The 23,156-nt window shown below is 37.4% G+C and overlaps 1 protein-coding gene across 1 annotated transcript in view; it reads right to left on the reverse strand.

The window, feature by feature from the left end:
* Window positions 1-23,156, reverse strand: part of ATP1B3 (ATPase Na+/K+ transporting subunit beta 3) — a 40,233-nt gene that overhangs the window by 9,588 nt on the left and 7,489 nt on the right. Inside the window, exons 2-4 of the mRNA XM_069473147.1 lie at window positions 6,142-6,270; window positions 4,934-5,041; window positions 1,174-1,358 (exon numbers count right to left, since the gene is read on the reverse strand). Coding sequence (XP_069329248.1) covers window positions 1,174-1,358; window positions 4,934-5,041; window positions 6,142-6,270 — 422 coding nt within the window. The remainder of the gene's footprint in view (window positions 1-1,173; window positions 1,359-4,933; window positions 5,042-6,141; window positions 6,271-23,156) is intronic.

The following is a 23,156-nucleotide window of genomic DNA, read 5'->3' on the forward strand; positions in this document are numbered from 1 at the left end:
TAACCTCAATTCTTAATTCTGAATAAAGTCTGGTTGAAACATCCCACTAATCATTTACTGAGCACTACTATGTGTCAAGCAATGTTTCAGAAGATCTCTAGAGTGCTATGGGACAACCTGGAAACTGTCATTGTCCAGGGCCACCCAAGGAGATGGAAGGAGAGGTTGGAGGGGTGTCAGCCTGGGCACTTCAGGTTCTAGTTGGTTCTCCCTATTGCTAAATTCCTTATTTATTATAGCAATGCCAACTTTAGAAAGCCTGCATTTTACTTTTATTAGGGATGGTAGCAATTTGCTTACTAATGATGACTTCAGTGCTACATAAACTCATGATCTTGAGGGGTCTATACCTGTTTAAGAAACTACGCTTTCCTGAGTAAATGACCAGGAATGACCTCACTCTTCACAGGAGACCCTGTAGGTCTCAAAAGGGTAACTGTAACAGAACACAACTCTGAAGGACAATGCTCACAGAGCAGCAAGGCACAGGGGCTAGGGGCCACTTTATTATACGAGGAAAGGACCTTCCTTTGCCCAATGACCCTAATTCGTCATTACTGTCACGCAGACATCAGCTTCTTACTTTGCTAATATCTATACAGTTTTGGCACTCCTGTAAAACATAACAAAATGCTGCTGCTTTGACTACAACTGCAACATCCCACTGAACTCATCAGAATGTGATTTTATTTGTAATTATATTATTTGATTATATATACACATACTGTAAAACTATGCTTTCTACTAAATATTTAGAAGTTAAACAAGCTAAAACTTTATGGAGTCACATGGAATTTTAAATTATTTTACAACATAGGATTCAAAGATGAGCATCGCACCTTAACAAAACCATGCTTTGGCCATGACAGCCACAACACGTGCCCTTGAAGCATTAATCTATGGTGAAATGCATGTAGGTGTTTCCAAAAGGGAAAAGCTTAACTTACTTTAATTCCCTAATCCATGATAAATCTATGAATCTATTTTTTTGCTAAATAAACTTTTTTCCAAAGATTAATAAACGTCACTGCTAGTCTTTTAAAAAACCTACCCCACGAGATAACATTTAATAAGGAGGACATTAACTCAACCAAAATGATCTAAAAATAGTTGCCAGCTGGATATTACAGGATATTAGAAAAAAGCAGCAGCAGAGGTAAAATATGTACATACTCTGTTCATTTTCACAAGAATACAAGGGTTTCCTCGAGAATAGCCAAAATCAGGATCATTCCCACCACTGCATTCTTCAAGTAAGGAAATAGGAAACTGACATGCAACATAAACCGGCCCCTTCTGTTCAAAGAGTGCTCCATCAGTACATGCTGTGAGATTCTTCTGCTCTTCTAAACCATATGCTAAAAAGGAAACAACAGATATGTGTACGAGATTAGCCAAAAGTATTAAATACAACCAGGAATATATCACCCTTTGGAAATGTTCTTCAAAAACAAAAACAGTAATGCCAACTACCAGATAACTTTAGGGAAAGCATGGTAAGTTTGCCCTTTTAACAGATATCTAGTGCTCTAAAGTTCACTGCATTTCAATAATTATATAAACTGGGTTATTGATCAATCTCTTTTGTCACCATTAGTTGGCACCAGGCATGGCTATAGCATGATCTGAATGCCTTCTATGTGCTTGCCCCAAAGATCCAATGGTGAGGATATAAGGCAGTTGCCCTCATGGAGCTTACAGTCTAGTAGGGAAGAGAGATACCAAGTGAGTATAAAATGATAATTGCAGAGGTATGAAGATATATAGTGCTAATGACAGTCTATACTAGAGGGAATGCAATTGAGCTGAAAGCAGATGGGTATGTGTGAGGTGATGAGGCTTGGAGGAAGCACTTCTAATAAAGGAATTCAGAAGCCAGACCATACAGAGCCTTGAAAGCTATGTTACAGAAATTTAGGGGGTGTGGGTGGGTGTTCTGCCAAAGAGCAAGGATAATCCACTAAAATGCTTTAAACAAGGGGAAATAGCAAGGGTGATATGACCATATTTATGTTATGAGAAGTTAACTTTTGGAGTCCAGAGGGAAAAAGAAAGGACCTGGAAAACTAGTTAGGAGAATATTAAAGCAGCCCAGGTTGACAGATGATACTTCAGAGAAGGATTTTTTTTAGCAGAGATGGAGGTAACTAGATGGATTCAAAAGTGATAAAGAGGGCCAGGCACGGTGGCTCACGCCTATAATCCTAGCACTCTGGGAGGCTGAGGTGCGGGTATTGCTTGAGATCAGCAGTTCAAGACGAGGCTGAGGAAGAGCGAGACCTCATCTCTACTAAAAATAGAAAAAATTAGCCGGGTGTGGTGGTGTGTGCCTCTAGTTCCAGCTAGTCAGGAGGCTGAGGCAGGAGGATCGCTTGAGCCCAGGAGTTTGAGGTTGCTATGAGCTAGGCTAATGCTACTGCACTCTAGCCCAGGTGACAGAGCAAGATTCTGTCTCAAAAAAAAAAAAAAAAAAAAAAGGCAACTGATAATGAAGCTAAAAATAGTAATCAATGACTCTTGAATTGAGAAGGGGGAAGGTCTGAGGCATGTGAACCAAGTGAAGACAATGTATAAAAGTGACCAATTAATATAATTAAAAGTGATAAATCAAGAATCAGTAGAAAAGTATAATATTTAGATACATAAGAAAAGTTCAAAAGCATGAAGTTACTTCCTATTGAAAATGTATCCAGAATTAGACTATTTCTCACAAGCTCCACTGCTCCCTCCCTCGCCAAGCCGCCATCTCGTCATCTGGATTATGGCAATAGCCTCCTAACCAGCTTCTCCATTTCCCCCCTCTAGTCTAGCTTCAAAAAGCAGTCTGAGTGATCCTTTAAAAATGTGAGTTAAAATATCTTATTCCCTGCTTACAATCTGTAAAAGCCAAAGAACTTAGCAATGGTCACTAAGGACCTACACAGTCTGGTCTTCCTTTAAGTCCCTGACCTCAATCTCCTTCTACTTCCCCCATCCCCACCTGATCCAGCCCCTCTTGCTTCCTGGATAAACCGTGAACATATCAGATATGACAAACCTTATGGCCTTTGCTCCTGCTGCTTCCTCTGCTAGACATTCCCCGCTGGCTCCCTCATCTCCTTCAGGTCTTCCCTCAAGGGTTCCCTCTCAGCGGGGCCTCCCAGGTCACCCTGTAAAACTGCAACCCTTCCTAACTTTCCCATCTCCTTTCTCTGCCTTATTTTCCTCCCAGGCACTTAGTACCTTGTAATTCACCACTGGACTCTAAGTCCCAGGAAGACAGGAATTTTTCTTTTGTTCATTGCTGGAACCTAGATGAGTGCGTGCCACAAAGCAGGTCCTCAAAAAATACTTGACTCACTTAATAGGACTGCAGCTAGAAAGGAGCAGTGCAGGGAGCACTGTTTTCACTGGGGACCTTTCTTTACTATTTGATTTTTCAACCATGCAGAATACTTTCACAAAAACATCTTTAAATTATTTAAATAATTAGTATATTTGTAATTGTCAAAGGAAAGACACTTAGGAAGATAGCTAGTAGATAATGTGAAATCAAAAGTTGTCTGGTTTAATACAGGAGGGAGTTAAAGATTTTTGCAAGTTAACAGGAAGGATCCAATAAAGAGAGAGGCTGAGAATAAATAGCGTAATGTTTCTGAGACACTCTGGGGGGGATGAGACCCACAGGAGGAGTGGTACAGTGGCCTCACGTGGGAGTAAGGGCAGCTGCCCCATCAAAGCAGGAGGATGCGACAGACAAAAAGGCCCCACTGTAGGTTCCTCTACTGGTAACAGACAGACTGGGGCAGTTCCTATCTGAGTACTTCTATTGTCTCTTGAAGCAAGAAACCAGGTTATGTGAAAAAAGTGAGTTACAGGAAACAGGTAAGGGGTCAGAGGCTTGAGTAGAGGCTGGAAATAATCCCTTCAGAGAAATTCCATACAACTCTCAGGCGGGTCCACGTGAGGGAGTTGATCAAGTATTCACAGCGCTAACTCGTCCTGCTGAATGTCTACAGCAGCACCCTGCTGCCCGCGCAGGCTCAAAGGAGGAGGAGAGTCATCCAGGACCTGCACAGTTTTATCTAGGAGTAGAATTCTGCCACAAGTGTATGACCAATAGATTGAGAGGCTAGGAGTTTTAGAGTACTGGCAAAAGTAAAACTGAAATGAAAAACCACGGAATTAACAAGTTAGATAAAAAGGGAAGGTGGGGGTGGGGAGCTGAGATAAAGTAAAATAATCAGCAAACTGAGGCAGAATAATACTGGACAGAGGTGGTGTTAGGAAAGCCTGATGTTGGCAATGAAGTCCTACATGATCCAGGGAGCAGCTGTCGGTGTGTGTGGCAGGGGAGGAGAAGAGGTGGTCAAGAACCAGCGGGCCAGAGCATCTAATCATTACTCATGCGACTGTTAATACCATTCACACCACTGGCTGAGCAAAACGGAAGAGATTGGGCTGGGATGGCTATTAATGAGCATTACAAACTGACAACTCTGAAATACAATGGATACATTAAAAATCAGAAACAGACATATTTTTTTAAAATGATAAACATCACTTTCCATTCTCCACACAAATACTACATTGTAAAATGTCCAAATACTCAGAGGCATGAAATAATACAGATTTGCTCTATTACACAAATACTTTTAGTTTTAAAAGTATTTTAAAATACTTTTGTTATGTCTCAATGAACTTAGTGTATTTACTATAGGACAGACAGAAAAATCAATTTACTGCCCATTAGGCCTAGGCTCCTATGTCTTTCCATAAGTTAGAATATTTCATAAGTAGTTATAAAACCTACTTGCAAGTCCTCTCAGTTGCCTGTGTTTAGCAGGAGAGAAAAAAGGTAAAAGAAATTCTAAGAATGATGTTTCAAAAAGTAATCATAATTTATGCTAGTTTCTGTAACTAAAATCTTTTACCTTACTCTAAGAAAACTTACGATTTAGAAACTTCTTAAGTTCTTTAACGTACTCTTCATAGGAAGCTGGATCAGTTGCACTGAATGTATATTCCAATGCAGTTACTGGTTTTGGAAAAACCATAAGTCCTATAAAGAGATAAAAGAAGAAAGGTGGAAATAAACAGTACCAAACAAATCCTGTTCTCTCCCTGTTACTCTTATCCCTAAAAAACAGATCTCAGTAACAGATCTCCAATTATGAAGGTATAGATATCTAAAATTAAAGAGAATTCAAATCTTCAAAATCATCTCAGACATTACCAATTAGAAAATTCTTGTAAATTTCATTATCTACAGTTAATTATGAGCTCTGTTTCTTACTTTTAAAAAATGTAATTTTACTTTGAACTTTCTACATTTATTTTCTTATCAAAACAGTATTTTTAGGTTTTGTCAATTTGCCATTAATACATGGAGAAAAATTGTAGCATATCAAAATCTTAGCACTTTTCTCACTTAAATTACAACTGTATGGAAACATTATTCATAAAGACAGCTAACTTTTTTCTTTTCTTTTCAAAACACAGTCTTGCTCTGTCACCTGGACTAGAGTACCATGGTGTCAGCCTAGCTCACAGCAACCTCAAACTCCTGGGCTCAAGGGATCCTCCTGCCTCAGCCTCCCAAGTAGCTGGGACTACAGGCATGCACCACCATGCCCAGCTAATTTTTTTTTATTTTTGGTAGAGATGGGTCTCACTCTTGCTCAGGCTGGTCTCGAACTCCTGAGCTCAAGGGATCCTCCTCCTGCCTTGGCCTCCCAGAGTGCTAGGATTACAGGTGTGAGCCACCTCGTCTAGCCTAGAAGCATGTATTTTATAAGACCAATGCTTTAACCCAAGCTAGAGCTGAAGTATATAATTTATAAGTAAATTACACAAGCCAAAGTGAAACTACACAATATTCATAAAAGTCATTCATAACTATAACCATACTGTTCAAACTTGGCTTCATTAGAATTCTCAATATTCATTTCTGTTTATTCCTGACAAAAACCTCAAGATTTACCAATACATGAATGTGAAGGTCTTTAAATGAGTATGTAAATATTAAACAACAATCAAAACCTTCACATTACCCAATTCCAAGGTTTAACTATATTTTATATCCTACATAAAACAGATTTATGGTGAAAATCAACTATAGCTCAATTTTGTTAAAAGCCATGGTAACTGCAACCTATTTACCTGGACTAGGAATTTGGTCACGATATTTTGGAATCTCATCGTTCAGAGTCTGAAGCATAACCCACATTGTGAATGAGAAGAGTGCAGCCAGGAACCCATAAAAAACTAGGTAGAAGAGCAAGATCAAACCTGTGAAAGAAAATAAAACTTATGAAATGTGAAGATACACACATATGTGCACACGTGTATGTATGTATGTTGGCCAGGTTAAAAAACAAACCAATGGTTCATTGCAAGGCTATGATCCCAAGCTTTGCCATGCACATAGCCAAGTATCTCCATATTCAAGACACAAATTTGCCCAAGCAAGCGATATTTCAGCAGCCCGAACCCACCCAACCCTCATCCCTCCTAGGTTCCTCTGGTTCTTCCAAGTTAAAGTAGCTTCTACAGCTTATACTCTGGTTCAAAATGATGCTTTATAATTCCAGCACAGAGGGGAGTGTTTCCCAAAATGAACTTGATGCCCTCTAAAGACATAAAAAGGTGATTTTAGGTAGGACAAAATTCCCAATATTTATATGTTCCTTTAAGTGGCAAATAGAAATGTATTAGTACATTAAACCTATATTCTACAGATAGTAATTAATCACATTAAGTTTTAAAAAGTGAGGTGATTTAAAGAATAATAACTAGGAAATGTGCAGAAAAGGTGAAATCATAAAGATGGTTCTCAAAGAATAAATTTAGGAAACATTGGTCAAGTGGAAGGGCCCAGGCAAAAGTGAAAAAGGACAAGACCAGAAACAAGCCCTCTGATCAATGGAACTTCACTGCTCCACCACTAAGCACAAAGCAAGATTTGGCAGATGCACGTTTCAACATCCAGGGCTTAACCTTCCCTTCACAATTTGGAAAAACTCAGATATACCTACCCTGAGCCAATGATTTATTTGGGGAACACCTAAAATCAGTTAGTTTTCTCAGATGTCTATATTCAAAGTTCTAACATCAGAAAGTGGCTGCCATCAGGATTACGTATTAGAATGTATTGTTAAAGTCACTCATTTATATTTAAATGCTTAAAATTTCATCAAAGAATATTAAACAAATCCCCAGATATAGCAATAGTGAAAAATAATTAACTCCACAGAGTTGAAATCACATCAGCTTTATTTCCTAGTCTTAAGAAATCTACTTTTTTGTTTGCCTGACCCTATTCTTAGCAGAGGGGCCGTAGCACGGGTTCCTAATATGGAATCTTTGGATTCCCACTGCCCCCACAAGGAGTAACTTCAGAGGGCTTTTTAAGATTTCTATAATAATATATTTCTGAATATATTTTTTTTTCTGCTAGGGAGTGGCTCCACAACTTTCCTCTGATTCTCAAAAGACCCCACAACCCCAAAACAGATTGTGCTGAAAACTAGGTAACTTTTATTTTTCAATTGCAAGCCAGGAAACCATCCTCCACCCCTTTTTCAAGTAAAGGGGAAACAGTTAAAGCAATTTCATTTTAATTTACACTAGCATTCCACCCTTCCCCCCAATTACCAGGAGGCCAAAATAAGGAGCGAGAGGACAGAAGGAAGAGACAACAGGATGTCACCTTCAGACAGCATCACTTCCCTACCACATACTGCGATCCTGTTGCAGAAAAAGAAAAGAAGACCAAACTCAAAGAAGTGATCGGTTTGCTACGGGCCCTGTCCAGCTACTGTTTTAACCCCAACTGGGTGTACAGTTCAATTCTGGCACTAACTACCATGAGCGAAGGGTACAGTCTCCACAAGAATGCCCCCCTGCAGGGGTGCCCTACACTTCTGACCAAGTAGCTACCAATCTGGGAGTTCCCACTGCCCTTCGAGTTTGATCATTCACTAGGATGACTCTCAGAACTCAGGAAAGCACTCTATTTAGGATTCTAGTTTTATTATATGGCTATATACAGAGCGGGGTCTGGGAGGGAGTGCAGCTTCTGTGCCTTCTCCTCATGCAGTCAGGGCACATCTCCCAGCACATCTGTTCCCCAGCCAGGCAGCTCCACTAAGCTTCGGTGTCCAGAATTTTTACTGGAGTTTCCTATATAGGTATGACTGATGAAACCAGTCTGCACGATTAAGCTTGATTTCCAGTCCCTACTCCTTCCCTCCCCAGAGGTTCCGCTGGCTCAAAGTTCCAACCATCTTGGGACTTGGTTCCTCTTTCTGGGGTACAGCTCCCATACGGAAGCTATCTAGGGGCCCACCTAGAGCCACCTCATTAACATAATAAAGACACTCCTATTACTCAGGAAATTCCAAGGGTCTTTAGAATCTCTGTGCCAGGAACCTGGGACAAAGACCAGACAAATTCTTTATTACACAACAGCAGCACATATAATCTGGGAATAGGGAGAAGTCACTAAGCTTCCTCAAGGCCTGGATGTGTGTCCCTGAATGTATGGCTAGATCTGTAGTCTCATTACCTCCTAATATGAACTTTCTAGTTACCTTCAGGTACCTGGATACTGTAAGAGAAAGATTGTGCCTATCCTCAGAGGATGCCGATGACGAGAAACTATTTCCACTTGGTAAATAAATTAGCAGTCTGTTTCTAGTTTAAAATTTTTTAAAGCAGAGGCAGGTATAATTTTTTAAAACTCAATTATATTGACAGGTTAGAAATCCTTGGTATATTTGAATTTTAAAAATCAATGCTATTGAGGTATAATTCACATACCATTCACCTATTTAAAGTGTAGTTTAATCACGTTTAGTATATTCCAACCACCACCACAATAAATTTTAGGATATTTTCAACCCTCCCTCAAAAAAACCCTCCATATTCATCCCCATCCCCATTCCTCCCTGTTCCCCAAACCCACAGGCCCCTGGCAATCACTAATTTACCTTGTCTCTATAGATATGCCTATACTCTAGTCAATTCATATAAATGGAATTACATAATAATATGTGGGCTTTTGTAACTGGCTTCTTTCATGTAGCATAATGTTGCTGTTTTTTTAATTTTAGAGACAGGGTCTTGCTCTGTCACCCAGGCTGGAGTGAGTGCAGTGACGTGATCAAAGCTCACTGCAGCTCTCAAACTCTTGGGCTTAAGCAATCCTCCCATCTCAGCCTCCCAAGTTGCTGAGATTACAGGTATGAGCCACCATGCCCAGCATGTAGCATGTTTCCATTCCTTTTAAATGGCTGAATAATATTCCACTGTATGGACATATAATATTTTATTGATCCACTCATCAGTTGATGTGCATTTGAGTTTAGACCTTTTGGCCATTGTGAATAATGCTATGAACATTCATGCACAAGTTTTTGTGTGTACATATGCTTTCATTTCTCTTGGGTAAACACCTGTGAGTGGAACTGCCAGGTCACGTGGTAACTCTAGATTTAGCCTTTTAAGTAACTGCCAGACTGTCTTCCAAAACAGTTGTACCATTTTACACTCCCACCAGCAGGGTTCTAATTTCTCTACAGCCTCATTAACACTTCATATTGTCTTTTTATACAGCCAGTGTGAAGTGGTATCTCTTTGTGGGTTTAATTTGCATTTCTCTAATTGTGAATGATGCTGAGCATCTTTTCAAGAACTCACTGGCTATTTGTACATCTTTAAAGAACTGTCTATTCAGATCCTTTGCCCATTTTTAAGTTGGGTTTTTTTTTTTTTGGTTTACTGAATTCTAAAAGTTCTTTACATACAAAAGATATAAGCCCCTTATTAGACATATGATGTACAATTTCTTTCTCCCATTCTGTGAGTTGTCTTTTCACTTTAATGATAGTGTCCTTTAAGCAAAAAAGTTCTTAATTTTGATAAAGTCCAATTTACCTATTTTCTCTTTAGTTGCTTGTGCTTTTGGTGTCACATAAATCACCACTGCCTAATCTGAGGTCATGAAGACTTGCATCTATGTTTACTTCTAAGAATTTTACAGTTTAGCTCTTAAGTTTGGGTCTCTGATCCATTTTGAGTTAATTTTTGTATATGGTTTGAGGTAGAGGTCCACTTTCATTGTTTTGTATGTGGTTGTCCCAGCACTATTTCTTTAAAAAACCATTTGTTCCCCATTGAAAGAAAGAATTTAAAAAAAAAAAAACCAATGAGCACATATTTTTATAATAAAATATATATAGATATATATGCATAAGTATATACTCTCACATTTTATATATTTATTAAAATTATAATATAGAAACACCAAACAAGATTAAATAACCTAATATTAACCTACCAGTAAGAGAAACAGTCAGACTAGTAACTTACGTGGCCTGCTTTACCAGGGAGCCTCCAGCTCTGTTATTTTTTCTAATCAAAACTCCCATTCTCTGAAAAAATAATATCATTCTAGCATTCTGTGTTACTCCAGGCAATAGAAATTTACATGTGAATAAGATCTGTTCCTTTTAAGATTTCAGTCACCACAAGTGACAAAGGAAACAAACAGAGAAAGAAGTGTCTCCAGTAGGGAGAGGAAGAAAAAGGGCATCAGAGAAGGCCTCCCAGAAATAAGTGAGTTTGTTCACCAAAGATGGAGAGCAGGAGTGAGCTCTGGGTCAAAGACTAGGTGACTAGATGTAGTAGCACAGGCAGAGCAGCCGGGTTGAGTGTAACCTTGCTCCTCCCCACAGTCCACACATGCCCCCATGCCAAGCAACTAGCAATAGCATCTGCTTGAAGTGGGAACGGGGAGCTTGGGTGCTTGGGCTGGAAAAGTAGGCAATGTCCTGCAAGGGTTGGTGAGAATCTAAAGGAGCAGAGAGAGCCTCCATACCCACACTGCTCTTGGCTACACAGGCTACCTACATGCCTGAATACAGTGACAAGTAAGTCTAAACACAAAGAGGAGGAGCACAGAACCAATAATCATCAAACATTCAAGATAAAACTAATTCAGCAAAGCACCAAAACAAAGAAAGTAACACCTTGTGGAAAAAACTGAGTTAGAAAAGCAAACAGAACAAGGAAAAATAAGCATAGTTAAAATATAGAGTAAGAAAGTAAAAGGATAATTTTTACAAATCAGATTTCATATTCTGGTTATTGAAATAAGAAACTTAATAGACAAATAAGTTGAACTGGAGAAGAATCAAACTAAAGAAAACCCACACACTTAAGAAAATGAAAAAACAAAGACTAGGAGAAAATATTTGCAAAACATAACCAACAAAAGGACTTACTGGCACCTAGAATATATAAAGAACTCTCACAACAAAATACATTTTTTTACATGGGCAAAAGATTTGAATAGAAACTTCACCAAAGATATAAGGATCACAAAAATAACCTCATAAAAAAAGTTCATCATTAGTCAACAGGCAAGGGTAAATCAAAACTACAATGAGCTACCACTACATACCCACCAGAATGCTAGAAATTTTAAAGAATGAACATACCAAGTATGGCCCAAAAGTGGTGTCACAGAAACTCTAATACCCTGCTGGTGGAATGTATTTAAAAAAAAAAAAAGGGGGGGGGGGTAAAGTTTGACCATTCAAAAAAAAATTATCAATACACACCCAACACAGGGTCCAGTCAATCTATTCCTAGATATTTACCCAAGAAAAATGAAAGCACATGTTCACACAGCAGGGAAAGGTATACGAATGTTCAGACACTTTGTCACTAAAAACTGCAAACAACCCAAATGCACATCAACAAATGCATTAATAAATAAATTCAGGTATATTCATACAATGGACTACTATGAGCAATAAAAAAGAATGAACTATGGATACACATAAAAACCTAAATGGGTCTCAAAATAATTATGCTGAGTAAAACAAATCAGACCCCCCCCCAAAAAACAATACATACCGTGTAATTTCACATACAGATATGCACTGCATAACAACAGTGGTCCCATAATATTATAAGGGAGCTGAAAAATTCCTATTACCTGTAAAAGTGTTGTAGCATGATGCATTACTCAAGTGTTTGTGGTGATGCTGGTGTAAACAAACCAACAGTGCTGCCAGTCAGATAAAAGGATACTATATATTTATGTATCGTATATAACACTTGATAATGATAATAAGCAACTATGTTACTGGTTTATGTATTTACTATACTATAATTTTTGTTATTTTAGAGTATATTCTTTCTACTTATTAAAAAAAGTTAACTGTAAAGCAGCCTCAGGCAGGTCCTTCAGGAGGTATTCCAGAAGAAGGCATTGTTATAGGAGATGACAGCTCTGTGTGTGTTATTGCCCCTGGAAGACCTTCCAATGGGACAAGATACGGAGGTGGAAGACGGTGATATTGATGATGATGGTCCTGATTCTGTGTAGGCCTAGGCTTATGTGTGTATTTGAGTCTTAGTTTTTAACAAAAAAGTCCAAAATGTAAAAAAAAAAGTAAAAAAAAGTAAAAAAAAAATAAATTAATTAATTAAAAACAGAAAAAAGCTTACAGAATAAGGATATAAGATTAAGAAAATATTTTTGTGCAGCTATACACTGTGTTTTAAGCTAAGTGTTACTACAGAAGAATAAAGGTTTAAAAATTAAGTATAAAAGTTACAATGAGCTGAGGTTAATTTAGTATTGAAGAAAGAAAAATATTTCTTTTATAAATTTAGTGTAGCCTAAGTGATCAGTGTTACCAGGTCTATAGAGCATAACGGCAACATTCTAGCCTTCACACTCACTCACCCAGAGAAACTTCCAGTCCTGCAAGCTCCACTCAGGGTTAAGTGCCCTATACAGGTGTACCTTTTTAGAAGTCTTTACATAGTATTTTTACTGTACCTTTTCTATGTTTAGATACACAAATATTTATCATTGTGTTACAATTGTCTACGGTGTTCAGCACAGTACCATGCTGTCCAGGTTTATAGCACAGGAGTGACAGGCTACACCACACAGCCTGGGTGTGCAGTAGGCTATACCATCTAGGTTTGTGTAAGTGCACTCTGTGATGTTCACACAACAACAAAATCTCCCAAGCACATTTCTCAGAACACTTGACTGTATTTAATATGAAATGTCAAAAAGCAGATCTATTTTTGTCTGGTGTCTGGCAAGGTGAAGAGAGATGGATTACAAAGAGGGGCAAGAGGAAATTTTGGGGGTGATGAATATGTTCATTATCTTCATTAGAGTGATAGTTTCATGAGTATGGTATTCATATACACATATATGTGTCTGTCAAAACTCAAGTTGTACACGTTAAGTATGTGCAGTCTACTATATGTCAATTACACATCAATGAAGATGTTAATAAACAAAGTGAAAACATGGTAGATGGGCTGACCTAAAGAGAAATGGTCAAGCTAAAGAAAAATTCAGTGAGCTGAAAGATCAAGCCAAGGTATTCTACAAAACTGGGCAAAAAGACAGACAGGAAATGTATGAACAATTGTTGAGATATGGGGGACAGAACCAGAAGTATCAGCAAATCTAATTGGAATCGCACAAGAAAAGGGGAGTGGTGAGAGGATGCTTACAGAAATAAGAAACGAGTCTTGTGCTTAGATTGGAAAAGTTGAAAAATATGGGAAAACATCTTATACCTAGACACAAATAGGTAAAATTTTAGAACACCAAAAATAAAGAGAAAATTCCTTATAGCTTCTTAAAAGATAAAACAGATTACCTAAGGCAGAGAAATATGACTGACATCAGACATCTCACTGGCCAAAAATGAAACAATATATTCTAAACTGGGGAAAAATGACAGTCAACTAAAACGAACAAACAAATCGAGAAAACAAATTAAAGACATTTCCACACATACAAGGACATAGAAAATGTACTACCCTCAAATTCTACCTGAAGAATTGTTCAAGCAATAAACAAATTGAAAGCAACAGGAAAAAAAATGCTAACAACCTAAGTGTCCACAAACAAGGCAAAGGCGAAATGAAATACATAATGGAAAACTATAAACAGCAGTTAAAAAGGAATGAAATAGATCTCAAAAACCCCAAGTGGAAAAAAGCAACCTCTGATTGATATACAGCATATGCTTAAATTTAAAACACTCAAGAGAGTTACAGAATTTTATTAATATATGTACATGAGTGTTAGTTAATGGACCAGACACTTACAAATCAAATCCATAAATAGTAGTAACCTCTGAATAGGGGAGGAAGGGATGCAGATGGGTGATGTAGTCAAGGAAGACTTGAGTTTTAGCTACACTGCCTTAATCCCCTCCATTTTTGAAGAAAAAATTATGTATCTGTTCAATTTTTAAAGGAAAAAAAAAGCTCATAGACCAAATTTCAAAAAGAGTTATAATTGTATATTTTTCATTTTTTAAGATTTTCTTTAAAAATCTAAGACAAACAGGAAAAATACATAAAGCAATAGTGAACAAAGAAACCAATCAAAACTCACTGGTAACATCAAAGTAAATGTTGATTTTAATTGTTTTTCCTTATTAAATCTGAGGAATAATTTGCATACAATAAATTTCATCCACTTCAAGTATGATTCCAATGAGTAAAACTCCACTATGTCAAAGACAGAGAAAATTTCTATCATCTCCAAAAGGTTCCTTGTGCCTCTCAGCAATTCACCTGTCCTTCACTAGGCAGCCAATGATCTCCTTGTCACTGTATTAGTTTATATTTTATATAAGGCTGAAATTTCAAATTTGTTTATATTCAATAACAATGGGGAATTAAAACCCCAATACTATGGAAGGCATGATGTAAAAGTAGTCAAATAATAAAAGATATTCTCAAAGTGGGTTTTAAAATGCACTAAATGCTGTTTATAAAAGAAAACCTAAAATTAAAACACCAATGGTTACAAATAAACAGGAAAATAAAGGTCTTGGCCAACAAAAAGAAATGCAGACGTGGCATTATTATTGTAAACAATCTAGAATTCAAGTCAAAAAGCATGAGTAGGAATGAAGACATTTTATATTAATAAAGGTAAATGAAAACACATCAAGAAGATTCAGCATAACAACCATGACCCTTCGTGATGCTAAGTAGCTTCAGATATATAAAGCAAAAGCAGAATTACAAAATTTACCACAACCGTGATAGAGATTTCAACATACCTCTCTCTGAAATCCACAGATTGAGCAGAATAACAGAAAAGGACAGTATGTATTTTTAAAAGCACAACTAACAATTATCTAACATACGTAAAACTTTGCAGTCACCAGAAAATATACTTTTTACAAAATTGGGACATAGTCCCCAAACTGACCATGACTTAAATTACAAAAAATGAAAACAAAACAAAATTAAATTAAAAAACTTAAAAAGTCAAGGCCAAATTATCTAAAATAAAAATAAATACATTAGAAATGACAAAAATCTAGAAAATGGTATCTTAACCCTAAGATTAAAAAGGCAAAATGGAAATACTCAAAAATCAAAACAATAATGTAGTCAGAGCAGAACTCAAAGTAAAATCCACAGCCTTAAATGCATGCACACTAACAAAATAGACAGGTTTTTAGTTCAAGACCAAAATAAATTCAAATAAAGTAGGGGAGATTTAAGATAAAAACACAAATTAATAGATAAAAAATGCAATTTAAAAAACTCCACGGGCCAGGAGCAGTGGCTCACACTTGTAATCCTAGCACTTTGGGAGGCTGAGGCAGGAGGATCACTTGAACCCACAAGTTTGAGGTTGCAGTGAGATATGATTACACCACTGCACTCTAGCCCAGGCAACAGAAGACCCTGTCTCAAAAAAACACCCCACAAAAACCCAAAAAAGATGCCCCACCAAAACATTCAATAGATTTAGGCCAGGCCCTGTGGTTCATACCTGTAACCCTAGCACTTTGGGAGGTGGGAGGATCACTTGAGGCCAGGAGTTCAAGATCAGGCTGAGCAACATAGTGAGACCCAGTCTGTACAAAAAAACCCAACAACATTCAATAGATTTAAATATCAAATCAAACAATTTGATCAATAAAATGTTTTCAATTAGTAAATCTCCCAATATTCAAGGACTAGACTATTTCTCCACATATAAACTATACTTTTTGTATGCCCCATAGGTTATCTTAATGGTTTTTATAAGGCTAATACTACCTCGACACCAAAACTGGACAGATACTACTGACACAAAATTTACACATTTATTTTACTTTACACTTATATAGAACCTAAATACTATAGTGTGATAATGACACAGGAGATACAGATCAACAAAACCATAATACCCAAAAAATCCACATAAAATGGAATTTTTTTCATGTAAGAAGTTGCCAATTCAAATCAGTGAGGAAATGACAGGTTATATAAACTGAGATAACTGATTAAGAAAAGCCTGGAAAATGTTGTTAAACTTGTGATAATGTTAATTTAAAACCATTATAATTTTTTTTTTTCCTGAGTCAGAGTCTGGCTCTGTTGCCTGGGCTAGAGTGCCGTGGCATCAGCCTAGCTCACAGCAACCTCAAACTCCTGGGCTCAAGCGATCCTCCTGCCTCAGCCTCCTGAGTAGCTAGGACTACAGATGTGCACCACCACAACCAGCTAATTTTTTCTATTTTTTGTAGAGACCTGGTGTCACTCTTGCTCAGGCTGATCTCAAACTCCTGAGCTCAAGCAATCGTCCTGCCTTGGCCTCCCAGAGTGCTAGGATTATAGGCGTCAGCCACTGTGCCTGGCCTACAATTTTTAAAATGAAAGAAAAAAATAAGAAAGCAAAAAGATGAGCAAGAGATTGTAAAGAGTATTTGCTAGTACAATAAATGCTTAACATTCAAGGTGTATCAAAAATTTCCTTTAACCAGTAAGAATACAACACAAAAGAAAACATAAGCAAAAGATTGCATGCATTTCAAAAAAAAAAAGGAAAATGAGCAAACATAAAAATATACTCAGTAGTAGTTAATGGAAAAACTGCAAATGAAACCAACCAGATACTAGCATCCAATCAAAATGGAAAGAATTTTAAAGAGTGACAATATCCAGTGCTCAAAAAGTTGTATGGAAACAGATACTTCTATCCACTGCTGGTGGAAGTATAAACTGGTATAGCATTTTTGGAGGACAATCTTTTAATAATAAAAATAAACATGTATTATAAATTGGCAATTCCATTTCTCAGTTTATCTATTCCAGATAAATAGTTGCATATAATCACTGCAGTAATTTTTAAGAGAAAAACTATAAACAATTTAAATATTCATAAAAAGAAATATACACATTCCATAGTGTTACCTGCAAACTGTGGAATATTCTGCAATGATTCAAAGGAATGACACAAAGCTATAAATACTAACATGGAAACACAGCCAAGACATATTAAGTGAAAATATCAAGTTCTGGAACAAACGATTTTCCTATTGCTCATGTAAAAGGAAGATAAAACTACCTTGTTCCTACATATTCCACATATGTATTTATATACATATACATAAATGCACTGAAAAAAGGACTGATCAGAAAACTGATAACCATCTGTAGGAAAGACTGAAACTGGTGAAGGTGGTCCAGAGAAACACACAAATGTATTCATACATTCTTTTTGCTCCAATATTCAATTAGGAATATTTACAAATGCACAGAAAAGTTGAATGAACTGTAACAGTGAACACCCTTAAACCTACCTAGATTCTACAATTAACATTTTACTATATCTCATTTTTAGATGCATTTCAAGTTGCAAACATCAGTATACTTTACCGCAAAATAATTCAGCATGCATATTAACTAAAATTGAGGGAAAAATTATACTTAGTGAAATATACAAGTTTCCAATGTACCATTAAGTGGGTTTTGACAAATACATTTACCATATGATCCAAAGCCTCATTTAAGGCAGAGAACATTATCATCACCCTGAAAGTTCGCTCAGGCCCCTTCCCTTCCCAGTCAATCCCCATGCCCATTGCCCCAATGCAGTCACCATTCTGGACTCTTTTCCAGTATAGGTAATTGTTTTAGAATTTCATAAAAATAAAATCATATAGTATATCCTCTCTTTGATAAAGCTTTCTTTCCCCTTCAGCTTAGTTGTGAGAGTCATCCATGTTTTGTATATCTGCAGTTCATTCCTTTTTACTGTTGAGTAGTATTTCACTATGCAGACATACCAATTTGTTTATCCATTCTTCTGCGGATGGAAGACTGAACTGTTTCCAGTTTGGAATTATTATGAATAGAGCTACTAGGAACATTCTTGTACAAGTGTTTTTGTGAACATATGTTTTCATTTCTCTTGGGTAAACACTTAGGAGTAGAACTGCTGGCTCAGGGGGTATGTGTATATTTACTTTTACAAGAAACTGCCAGACCTTTATCCACAAGTGGACATACCACATACTACATTTTAAAAAAGCATTACACAGTTAACAGGAGTTATTCAGGGAAGAAGCTGAGGATAACGGTAGACTTATTATCCTTCACATCTGTATTGTAAAAATTCAAACAATGATGTTACTTTTGTTATGTCAAAAGAAAAAAGAACAAAGTCAAGAGTCCGCATCCCACTTAAGACCAATTCAGATTTCTTCAGTCAGCCTACACTGACCCCTAACACTAACTTCTAAAGCAAACCACGGCTACTGCCTTTTTTGTAAATAAAATATTGAAACATAGCCAGGCCCATTAGTTTACATATTGCCTATGGCTACCTTCAAGCTATAACAGCAGAGTTAAGTAATTGCAACAGACACCATATGGTTGGCAAAGTCTAAAATATTTATTATCTGGTACTTTAAGTTTGCTGCCTCCTATTCTAAAGCATTTATATAAGCTTTGTTTTTAATTTCAAAGTCACATTTGAAACTATCTCATACAACTTTTCTTATATAGAGGAAACTAAGGCCAAGAGATTTTGAGTTATCTAAGCTTAGATGGAAATGTGGAACTAGAATTTAGGTCTATATTCTGAGTCCCAGTCTGGTCATCTTTTCAGTATACTGGTGTACTTCTAAGATGCATCGAGTAGAAAAATATATGCCCCCCAGGCTCACTGTTACTATGATGCCCTATTTGGAAACATCAAAATGATTCACAAATTTAGTAGAGCAGAGTCATAGTGAGCTAAGTGATAGAATTATACCTTTATATAGAAAAATTAGCCGGGCATGGTGGTGCACGCCTGTAGTCTCAGCTACAGGAGGCTGAGGCAGGAACACTGCTTGAGCCCAGGAGTTTGAGGCTGCAGTGAGCTATGATGACATCATTGCACTCTAGCCAGGGCAACACAGTAAGACTCTGTCTCAAAAAAAAAAAAAAAAAAAAAATTACACTTTTATGTACAATTTTCTCCACAAATAAGACTTTCACAATGTGGAGCCATACCAATTAACCCACTAAATTCTCAACTTTAGTCCAAGTAATAGACAATCTTTCAAAGCTGAAACTGATAAAATGACAATTTGCTCATCAAAAAAAAGTAAATGCTTACTATGTGCTAGATGCTGTACAGATATAAAATGCACATATAAACCTTGCCTTCTGAGAACATCCAGTTAGTAGAAGCAATATATATATTACCTAAACAACTATAATCCAGAATACAAAGTTTTAGGTCTTATAGGAAATAAGTGGTATTATTTCTGCCTACATATTTCAGAGAAGGTTCATGGCAGAGCTGGTACCCAAGCTAGGTCTGCAAAGTAGGGAAGAATATGCAGAAAATGAAGAGAGGAGAGAGGGAATACGCAGTCATTCTAGACCAAGGGGCAGCAGATACACCAATGTGGCTACAACATGGAGTGTGATGGGGAGGGTGTAAGGTGGCAAACGACAGGTTATAGGCTAGAAACTCAGCTCCAAGCCAATATATGATAGCCTGGAACACCAGGCTGTCAAGAACTTAAACTTTCTGAAAGCAGTGGGGACCCAAACAGTTTTGGGGTATGGAGAGTAACATGATCAAAGATACAGCCTTAGAAATAACCTGAGAGCAGTGGGGTCACACTGGTTTAGGCCACACAATTCCAACTGATTCCTTGGATCTTTCTGGAGATGCATCAGGAGTTAAGAGCCCACTTTCCCCAGAGTCAACAATACTACACTTTTTTAAAGCAGTGGATGAAAGGTGGAAAGCCAATGATCTATGTGAACTCGGAACAACTTTGAAACCATTACCAAAGATCTTCATCTGGTGCTTTAAGTTTTTAATCAGAGAGTTTACAAGAAAAGGAACTACCAGATCCTGATAAAGTGAGCACAGGGTTAGTGGAAATGTTAAGGGCTATGAAAATGAATGATGGCTAGGAAAAATGAGCATCCCAGGTGTCCTCTGAATGTATGCTTTCGCAAGATGTGGGGAAGGAGGAAGTGGTGATTACATCAGAGACAGTTAGTTCCTGAATTAAGTGCAGTAGTAGTAATGGGAGTGTGGGTTACACAGATTCAAGAGATGTCAACGGAAGTAGAACCAGCACAGTTTGGCCAGGTTTAGAGCCTAGAGGACGGAGCAAGACAGAACTTCAATGGAGGAAGGGAAATAAGCTGCCTACCTGGCGATGTATTTTGTACGGGAATTAAAAAAAAAAAAAAAAGTTAAGACATCTAAGCCTTACTCTCTCAGGTTTGTGGGATATACAGAAAGCAACTGGGAACAAACAGGGACCTGGAATCAGAGAAATGTTAACCAAGAATTACAATTTGTGGACAGTTTGTGCAATTTGTTTTATGAGAATGCTAGGAAAGAAGATAAATATTATTTGTAACAGCACCCTGTAGGGGAGAGAAGGACACGCTTAAATAAACCCCCATTAAATCTGAGAGCAGGTAAAAAAAAAAAAAAAAAGAGATTTCATGAGGTCCACATAAAAGTAGTAAAAGCTAAAAAGAGCAATAAAGTAGGAAGCAGAAGACTTAAATAATAACCCTGGTTCTGTTACTTTTACTAGATGCAGGACCCAGGCACATCACAAACCCAGTTGAGTCTCTAAAAAGAAAGTTAAGTGGAATAACCTCTAAGCTTCTTTTGAACACTGAACTTCTATGAAAATCCATCAGTACTGTAGCCTCCCCGGCCCCCTAAAAGGAAAATGTCCAAACATCAGGGGAAGGATTATACTATGATACCAAACACTGTGAAGACATCATAAACAATGTTGCAGAAGATTAACTACCTGGGAACATTTCATAATTCTGCTCATTCATTCAACCAACTTTTATTATATTCCTATTAAGTGCAAGGATGGGTGAGATGTTAGAGAATCAAAGATGAGCATAAGACATGAATAAGAAGTTTACAGTAAACAGGCAAGAACAATATATATAAAGTCATAAATGCTATAATAGAAAATGGTGCCATGGGATACACAGGAGCACTTAATCCAGTCTTAAGGCAAAGAGGAGTTCAAAATGTTTTCCAGAGCTCAGGCTATCTGACATCTAAGTAGCCAGGCTAAAGTGGAATACGGGAAAGACAGGCCCAGAAAGGGCGGGAAACAACTATCTGGAATGGCAGAGAGAGATGACAGGAGAGAAATAAACCAGCGAGATTATAAAGAATTTGTATGTCATGATCATGAGCCCTGAGACCAACGTAGATTTACATGAAGAGGTATCCATGACTGAAGATTTTCTGATAGGCAGCCATATGATTGGACATGCAGATTTGGGAGTCCAACAGAGATAATAACTATAGCTGCTGGATTAGATCAATTCAAGCAGGAGGTGTGGAGAGTCACCACACAGGTAAGGAAGAGAGCCCAGGATACCCCCAACACATCAACCTCCAGGAAAAAGGCAGAGGAGTAAAGACATTCTCCCTAAATGGTATGTGATAGAACCAGGTATCCAACTGTATATTTAAAAACTTTCTTTGTATGTTTAAAAAACTTATTTACACATAGGAAAAAGACTCTTGAAATGTTAGCAGTGGCTATTCTAAGTGGTTAAACATTACAGGTGATTTTACTTCAAAATCTACATAATAAATGCACAATTAGAAAATAATAATATTTACCTTTCAGAGTTAAACAGGTGTTTTTCTTCTATTACATAATCATTGTTAAATAACTGGTCCCTAAACATGATGATAAAATCATGGAAAAATTGTTACTATATAGATGCGAGTTTTAAAACTTCTCTTAATACAACTAGTTTAATTCTAGAGAAATAAAAAGTCAATTTCAGGCAGGGCGCGGTAGCTCACGCCTGTAATCCTAGCACTCTGGGAGGCCAAGGCGGGTGGATTGCTCAAAGTCAGGAGTTAGAGACCAGCCTGAGCAAGAGCGAGACCCCGTTTCTACTAAAAATAGAAAGAAATTATCTGGCCAACTAATATATATATATAAAAAATTAGCCGGGCATGGTGGCGCATGCCTGTACTCCCAGCTACCCGAGAGGCTGAGGCAGTAGGATTGCTTAAGCCCAGGAGTTTGAGGTTGCTGTGAGCTAGGCTGATGCTACGGCACTCACTCTAGCCTGGGCAACAAAGCGAGACTCTGTCTCAAAAAAAAAAAGTCAATTTCAAAGAAATCAAATTAATTTGGGGACGGGGAGAAGTTACTCTTTAATATTAAAGCACATGCTACCATAATTACCGTGGTATCTGTAACATAACAAATAAATGTATCCCCTTCCCTCCCTTCCACTACAGGATTGCTTCCTGGACAGTCCAGGAAGTGCTGTCTGTCCTGCTGGGTGATGGCTATGTACCTGCCCTGCTCTGCGGCTACCGCCACCACATCCACCACTGACCTGCACTTATAGCCGGCACACAGGGTCAGGCAAGTCCTGTTACTTTCCCAACAGGTACACATTTTTGTAAGGTTTGTAAGTTTCTTTAATGTCACACTCCACAAAACAAAGAACACCACTGTAAAAAATTGTGTGATACTGGGAAAATACACACACTTGCCTTCTCCCCCATAGTCAGACACCCAAGATGGGATGCAGTCTGGTCTCCAAAACACAGCATTTACTGAGACATGACCCAGAAAGTGAGTGAGAAAATGGCACTTCATGGACTTACAACAAAAGAAAAAGGACATGAACAAAATATATGTGCTAACAGTTTTGGACCAGAATTCTAACTATACTTGGAAATCAGTAATTCGAGTTTTATGTTAATCTTAATATAAAGTATTTATTGACAGAAAATGAACTGCAAAGAAGCTCACAAGTATATATTATTAAATGACAACACATCATGACATAGTTTT

This window comes from Eulemur rufifrons, chromosome 7 (genome assembly GCF_041146395.1).
Source record: "Eulemur rufifrons isolate Redbay chromosome 7, OSU_ERuf_1, whole genome shotgun sequence".
Classification (NCBI taxonomy): Eukaryota; Metazoa; Chordata; class Mammalia; order Primates; family Lemuridae; genus Eulemur; species Eulemur rufifrons.